The following is an 8113-nucleotide window of genomic DNA, read 5'->3' as shown; positions in this document are numbered from 1 at the left end:
ATTATCTCTTTGGTGTTTTTCTATCTTCGTCAACTTGCTATCATTCAATTTCAGGTTCCTTTCAATTTAAAGGCAAATTTGTACGTCGCCAAAATAACTCAAAACGCCTTGACTGAGCTTCTTTAACGTTGGCAGTCTTGCCGATCTCATCAGGCTTTTTCATTTTGTAACATCCTGTTTTAATTGGTACTATGACCATTTTTAAAAGACTTTGGTCACACGAAAATTAATTATAAGGATTCTGCAAAGGGCCTGTTTTCGATGGGCTGTTTTAACTGCTACCGGCCCTCGGATCTTATAGCCCAGGCCCACGCTTCCTGATCGACGCCTACGCATGGTTGACAGTTAGATGAATAGCTCTACCTTTTTATCGTACCATTGTTATTGAAAATCGTTTTGAAAGCCGGAAAGAGCTAATCAAATCAGTAAGATAGCGGCGCAGTTCGTCGGCCAACTTACGTATTAGCTTGCGACTGGCACAGCAGACAATGTTCCTTAATGTAATATTTAAATCAAAGTTATATAAAAACGATTTAGAAAGACGAGTTTATTCAGGCTGGCTAAGAGTGTTTTCATTTACTCACTAGTCAACTGAGCAACCTCCATTTCCCTTCATTTGTGTTAAATAGCGCGCGGTATTGAATAAATTTGCTTTACAAAGCGCTTTGAGTCAACATTTTTCTCGAGCAGTATTAAAAGCGCGATGGCAACGACGTCAAATTTCTTTTGATATGCACATTAGATGTTTGCTTTTGATGAAAAGTTTACACTTTTAGCACTATCTTGGGGGAAAGTAAACATTTTAAATCCAGTTAAATTCCCTTCAGAAGCGGCAGCCTGTCGGATCCACTCAAATGTATTTCATTCTGGCTGAACAAGAGTACCACTCCAAAGCCAGTTTCCTTCACTCGGTGATTGGTAAAATGGACTTCAGGCACTGAATCAGTTCAGAATTCATTCGTAGTATTCAGCCAAAAAGCAGGAATTATTAATTCAGTCTGTCTTCTGGGCTTTCCTTAATCACTTCTGAAGTACCCGCTTCGGCTCAGAAAATGATGCCCAACAGTGATAAATAAGAACAGATTCTACGCATTTGAAAACCATTGCAAAACTCTCTGTACCATCAATCGAGAATGGAAAGCAGCAACAGTTCTCCATCTTCCCAAAGAAGCTTGACAATGGAAGCATTCACAGATGAAGAAGAAGATGACAAACAGCCACTTAAAGACAAACACTGCGTTTCATACTTAGAAGAGACGAAAACGCCGAGTAATACATTTTTGCCGAAGAAGTTCCGTGAGAAGTGGAGTCGCGCCGCCTTCATGGTGTCCCTCGCTTCGTTGGTGGTCACTCTAGCATTCAGTTCCGTGTCATTTTTCGCTTCAAAAAGCACAGAAAGTTCGTCGATTTTTGCCAGCGCACTGGACGGGATACTGGGGGCTTTCAACTCGTTAGCTGTAGCCTGGAGATTCAGGGATGTATCCAACGGCGAGATTGCACCAAAACGCGAGAAAATCGCCACGTTAGGAATCGCGGTGACTTTCACCATAAGTGGAAGCGCGACCATTGCGATTGCGATCCTTCGCTTGATGGCACAGGACCATCCAGAAAAACCTGACCAACTTATCATAATTCTTGCTGCGAGTTTCGTATGTTACTTTTTTCTTGCTCTCGCACAAGACTGCATCTCCAAAAAACTGGACAGTTCTTCACTAAAAGCGTCGGCTATAGATTCGTGGCTGGCCGCAGCATTGTCTGTGGGGGTATTGATTTCGACCTTCGTTTACAGGCAAGTTGGAACAAGCGTTTGGTTTTTAGACCATTCCGTGGCAATTTTTATTGGTTTTGTTTCTCTCTTATATGGAATTCATCTGGTGGTGGAGATAGCGTTCTGTAGGAAGCTTTCGAAACTTTCCTGATGAGAAACTGGGAGACTTGCAAATCGTGGCAATTATCATAGAAATTGTTTATCGTGTTGCTAATGTTATTGCATTGTTCAAATACGGATCAAAAAAGCACATCGATATTGTAGTGATAAAATTATGTTTGTATTCAACCAGGATTTTAAGTGTGGTATCTGCCACTCGCCCGCTCTCTATATAGCCATGCATTTTGTTAGAAATAAGACTGTGGACAAACCGGTTAGAAAATATTGCACTCAAAAAGTATTGATAATGAGAAGGGTTTAATAACATTTAAGTACACACAATTAATATAAATCACACATTTCAGGTAAGACAATCCGCAGCAATTAAAACTCACCAAAAAGCTCTCAGTAGATAGCGCCCCGGTTTCTGTCGACAATGTTAAAGGAACTCAGTCACGGTTTGCGCACATCGAAAATTTTCGCCTCAATTTTTCAAATTCGTCGTCGTAATCCGTGTTAATCTTCTCCATCCTTAGCCATCCTTGTTCCTTTATGGTTTATCATTATCTCTTTGGTTTTTTTCTATCTTATTAAACTGTTATTTTCAGGTTTCCTACCATTTAAAGGTAATTTTGTATGTGGCAAAAATAACTCAAAATACCGTGACTGAGCTCCTTTAAATAAATCTTGATCCAAAATTCTGTTGGATGAACATTGTCAGATCCCATAACGGTACCTAATTTAAACAATGTTCATTTCTCTTTTTGCGTGACAAGCAATGCTTGATCGGTTTTAATATTCAGATCGATGGAAATGTTCATCATATCATCTAGCTGCGTACCTTTTGTTAGGAAAATTTGTGAAAGAAAAGCGCTACTTAGGAGCACCCAACTGTGATTGTTTATGCTTATGCTTGTGCGCCGGTGAAAACTAGCTTTTATCCCCCGAATAAACTACACAGAGCCCCAGTTCAGGATTCACGATCACGTGTTTTACACGCAAGTCGCTGCAAGGTTTGGCCCCTCTGAGAAAAAGCAAGTTGACACGGTTGTCATAACAACCAGGCATTACCCAATGAAATGCGTACCTCTCAGCGGGCTTTCATGTGACAACTTGGGTATGATCAATACGATCGCTGCTAAAAAAGGTTAGCTATCGTTGCGGTCATATGGAAGCCACTCTGCAGCGGACTATGCGAGCATTGAGACAACGCTCGCGAAATAGACTTAAGTTTTTAAATTATGTACATATTTTATCATATATTTTTAAGGTTTTTTACCCCCCACCCCCCACCCTGCTTTTTATTTTTTTTATTTAATGTCTTGCAGTGATGGGAGCATGCCTCCTTTTGCAAGACCCCGATAATGTGGATGTTGAAGTTCTATCTAAACAATCGTAGCGACTATAGCAATCGTAGCCAACACATAGAAACCGGTAGTTGCAATCGGGGTAACGATCATTACCAGCCGTTATGTAAGCCCTATGCGTGTAACGTATTTGACCATGCGATCATGCGTTCGAAAAGAAAAACGCCTGATCAAATGTTACTTGCTCAAAAAATAAATACGCCGGTCTTAACGCGCAATCCTGATAAACAAACAGCGCGTGCGCACCCTTGCCTGAGTAATTAACTCCTATGTTGATTTCGTACTCTCGGTCTTAGGCCGCTAGCACACTACACGGGAGACATTTGAAAACGCAGCTTTATTTCCACGGTTAGGCCTACCAACCACACTAATCCGTCTCGAAAACCGAGCTTTTCGAAAACGTTCTCCAGGCCAGAGAAATTTGAAAACGCCGGCTTTGCGTTTTAGTGTGGACTGAAAACGTTTATTCTTAGAAAACGGAGCTTTTCGAAAAGGATGACGTCTTGCTAATCATGTGATTAACCCTAACCCTGCCGCTAGCCTACGAACGCAGGCGTATTTCCGGTTGATGCTTGTCTCCGCCGAAAATAACGTGTTATTTTCGGCGGAGACAAGCGACAGCCGGAAATACGTCTGTGTACGCAAATTATTCTGTCGCCGGTGATTAGTGTGTTTTCAAATTTCTCCAGTGTAGTGTGGACAAAAAACATTTGATGCGTGATGAGACTGAAAACGCCGTTGTCCGAATATTAATTCTCCGGCGTAATGTGGACGAGGATTTAGACTTTCATTAAATGTAATAAAATAAAGGCTTAACTGTCGACCTTAACACAAATTTCCCATTTCTTCTTTTGAAGCGGAACATTCCTTTGCCAAAGGTCGTCGCAATTTGATAACGGGCCGTCGAAATGTTCACTTGTTCCCCGTCATTCTCGCTTAACGTCAACTGTACCTTTAGGTTATATAAACCCCTCCCTGCCCCCGTTCGAAATGTAAAGTGTTTCAGTGGGAGAAATGACACACTTTGCACACGGTAATAAACCATATTCGTATTCTCGGTAATGTACTGGAACTAGCTTACAATTAAGGCTCAATGAAGTGGACGTCTTTTCAAATGCCAATGACTTTAATTTCTTTGTATTTCTCTTGCAACACTCTTTTTTTATATATATATAAGAATATTGATTTCCAGCCGGGGCTGAATTTTCTTAGATTATAGCGCACGACATTTCTGTTTTCGAGTATTTGGTGTCTGGATGGTGTTTTAAATTAATGTAATTTTGGAGCCAGCCTGCAGGCGTTAAAGCCTGAAATGATGCACATATTGAGTCTTGCAGAAATGTTATTAACATAGAAAAGACGGCTAGTGCTGTTTATGCTGGTTTTTGCTAGTTTTGCCGTTTAGAGGAGGGAAGAATTCTATGCGGTTTATTTTAAAAACATATAATTGTATTGTATTCATAAATTTTCAAAACACTGTCGGTGAAACCACTGTATTCCGACCTTAATTCTCTCATCCTTAATAAAGGTTTCTAATTCATGTAAGAATTTATGTTTGGAAGCTTCTTTTTCCACTCTGGATCCGCCTCCCACAAATTGTCAACTCAGTCAAAATCAAAGAAACCCCTCACATAGAATGGAAGCGACCCTTGCTCAGTAAACAGCTCAAGAATGTACAGAATGTAAGTCCAGTATTATTTATCGCAGTGTGTACCGTTTCCCTCAGCTATTATGTAATTAATCTTTTTCACATATTGTTAGTACTTAGCTATGTTATTCTAGTATTGTAATTTTCTATCACCTTTTGTATATTTAGTCTTTGTTTTCCAAATTTGATATTTTCTTTAAAGTGTACAAAATTATTTCCTTTTCAAAATCTCAGCCTCGTGCTTATTCTTAAATATTCTTAAAATTTCACAAATTGCAGCCCCGATATTCTTATAAAATATATTCATATACAAAAAAAGAGTGTATGGGAACAAAATTTCTTTTCTTGCATTTTATTCCACACCACAAGAGTAAGTTTTAACAGAAAGACCTACATGTGCTTCTGAGAAACTAGGCCAATTCATTACAAAGTTTACTGACCGTGAATTTACATATTTTCTTTGCTGCCTTTCTTGACAAAATAATTCCAGTCTCTTTGGCCAACATCATAAAGTGCACAAAGCCCTTAAAAGATGGCTCCGGTGTTGAATATCATTTACAAACATCATACAAAAATGCAACTGATCCAATAGCGATATAGGCGTTAAATATCATGACATCAACAGCAAACGCAGTGATCGGAATTGAACGTGCAGTTAATTATGATACAAGAAACTGGTGCTATTCCCAGATAGTGAAAAATACAAGTTTTTGAAAACTGTGGCACTGTTGAAATTTGTTCGAATTTTTAAATCAGTTGCGTATTCCAATGAAAAAATAATATATATCAGGAGTTCTGTCATTTTTTCTAGTTTTCATCTTTCTTAAATTCTTTCTGAAACGATGATATGATTTTTTCCTTTATTTTGAACTGTATTATTTCTATTCCTAATGCAATGCCGTATATTAACGAAACAGCGCCTAATACTGTAGCCACGGCATGGTCCAGATACCAAAGTTTGTTGACTTCGGAGTAAATACCAGCCGAGCCAAGAAGTCCGATAGACATAGCCGCCGCTAGCGCCGAGTCAACTGATAAAGCCTTCATGGAGGAACTCTGCAACATTTTTGCAACATAGCACTGGAGAAAGGCCAGAATGGTATATATTACGAAACCAACGCCCAGCACGATCATCATTTCTCCTGTCTTCTCAGGGTGGTCCTTGATTTCGAGGTGGTATAATGCAATTACGATTGTCGCAATGCCACCGCAAATAAATGTTATGGCTATGACCGAAGTAGCTTTCTTCTCACGCATCGGGCCAATTTCTCCATTCAATTCGTCTCTAAACCTCCAACATACGGCAACTACATTGATAGCAGCAAAGAAAGCGTCGAAACCTGCCGCGAACACAGCTGAACTTTCAGTTGCCTGCGAAGTTATAAATGACGCTAAGCTGAAACCAACGGCTGCAATGAATGAAACCAAAGCGAGCAATGAAGCCGCTTTGGTCCAGCGCTGACGAAATTTATGCGGTAATGTCTTTTTGCCGTTCTCTCGCTCCTCAACCAAATACGAACTTGCACAACCACGAGAATTGTTCTCATCTTCGTCGTCGTCGCTTTGGGGCGAAATAAGTTTCTCTGTATTCAAATGCTTCTTTTCATCCATTCGAATTACTTAGTTAACGTTCATGGACCTACCAGCTGATAAATCAACCGCAACTTTTTCCTCGTGTCCTGAATTTTTGCACGCACAGTATGGTACTCCTATCTCTTTACTCAAAACCATTTGTTCATTCTGAAACTATAAGCTCCTCCAGGCGTACTTAAATGTTGCAACTTGGAATAGAGGCCTAATTCTGTTGCTATTTTCAGCCAAACGGTTCAAACCGTAGGGCGTCTCATTTAAATGTCCGTTTGAACTCTTTGCACTGCAGCGTATTGGAACTCAACAAATGATCCATGACCCGCGCGTTAATTACCATAAAAGACAGCTACGTTCATTTACGCGACACACTCAAAACAAAAAACAAAACAATTTGCGCTTAGATCTTGCTGCTATTTTTTGGCACATTTGCATTTTGTGCCTAGGTGTTATAATTTTGATACACGTTTAGTCAACAATAAACATCATCTCAGTTATATTGTCAGTACAAGAATTCTCTCATTGCAGCGGTATCATTTTAAACAATGGCTGCCCGCGAAAGACGGTTTCGCTTAAATTCTCGTTGCAGTTATTGACACTGGTCTGTGAATAAATCAAAGAATCGCCTGTCGTAAACAAACAAAACAGAAAGTGAAGCTCATTATTCTAAATACAATGGGTGATTTAACAATTGACCACATCATTAGCACACTTTCCTGTTTGCGAGTTGCCGCAGAACAATATTGTAAAGTAGGACTGGAGTGGACTAGAGTGGACTAGAGTGGAGTAGACTGGATTTGTAAAACATGGAGTGGATTTGTAAAAGGTGGATTTGTAAAACATGGATTTTTAAAAGGTGGATTTGTAAAACATGGATTTGAAAAACATGGATTTGTAAAAACATGGATTTGTAAAAGGTGGATTTGTAAAAGGTGGATTTGTAAAACATGGATTTGTAAAAAATGATAATTTAAAATTAAAGCGCGCGACGAGAACAGTACGGATTTTTTTTTTTTTTCGCGCAGATCAAATCGGAAACCGTGCAATAAAAGCTGTTCTCGTCGCGCGCTTTAATTTTAAATTATCAGTTTTTACAAATCCACCTTTTACAAATCCACCCTTTACAAATCCGCCTTCTACAAATCCACGTTTTAGAAATCCACCTTTTACAAATCCACCTTTTAGTAATCCATGTTTTACAAATGAACCTTTTGCAAATCCATGTTTTACAAATCCACCTTTTACAAATCCATGTTTTACAAATGCACCTTTTGCAAATCCACCTTTTACAACTCCACTCCATGCTCAATTACTATGATCATAGTTCCCCTCTACTAACTATGCTTTGATGAACTGATTAGAATGAAATCTTGGACAAAGCAAAGAACTTTTATACCATTCAAAGACACTTATTTCCTTACATAAATAGCAAATTTTGATTTGCGCACGAAATATTTCAGGGACAAATAACTAGTTTTCCTGCCAAATAGTTAATAAAACCAGACTTTCACCGCAGAATCGTGTTACAGAAAACCTAAAAAAAAGACAACAACAACAAAAAAAACAGCGTTGTGGACAAACAAGAATGAAAGTTATTCCATGGCAACTTCTAATATCAAATTCAAATATCCCAAAGAGCTAGCA

The 8113-nt window shown here is 39.1% G+C and overlaps 2 protein-coding genes across 2 annotated transcripts; one reads left to right on the top strand and one right to left on the bottom strand.

Annotated features, from left to right (window-relative positions):
* Positions 1-267: 267 nt before the first annotated feature.
* On the top strand, positions 268-3152 carry LOC145462613 (transmembrane protein 163a-like). Its single transcript, XM_081446183.1, has one exon. It carries the CDS (start codon positions 1134-1136, stop codon positions 1917-1919), a length of 786 nt encoding a protein of 261 aa, XP_081302309.1. The 5' UTR covers positions 268-1133; the 3' UTR covers positions 1920-3152.
* A 1711-nt stretch (positions 3153-4863) lies between these two features.
* LOC145484578 (transmembrane protein 163a-like) lies at positions 4864-6790 on the bottom strand. Its single transcript, XM_081463171.1, has one exon. The coding sequence runs from the start codon at positions 6491-6493 to the stop codon at positions 5690-5692; it is 804 nt and encodes a 267-aa protein (XP_081319297.1). The 5' UTR covers positions 6494-6790; the 3' UTR covers positions 4864-5689.
* Positions 6791-8113: the final 1323 nt, after the last annotated feature.

Source organism: Orbicella franksi, chromosome 1 (genome assembly GCF_964199315.1).
Source record: "Orbicella franksi chromosome 1, jaOrbFran1.1, whole genome shotgun sequence".
Taxonomy (NCBI): Eukaryota; Metazoa; Cnidaria; class Anthozoa; order Scleractinia; family Merulinidae; genus Orbicella; species Orbicella franksi.
The sequence above is the reverse complement of the archived record's forward strand: the minus strand, read 5'-3'. Positions and strand labels throughout refer to the sequence as shown.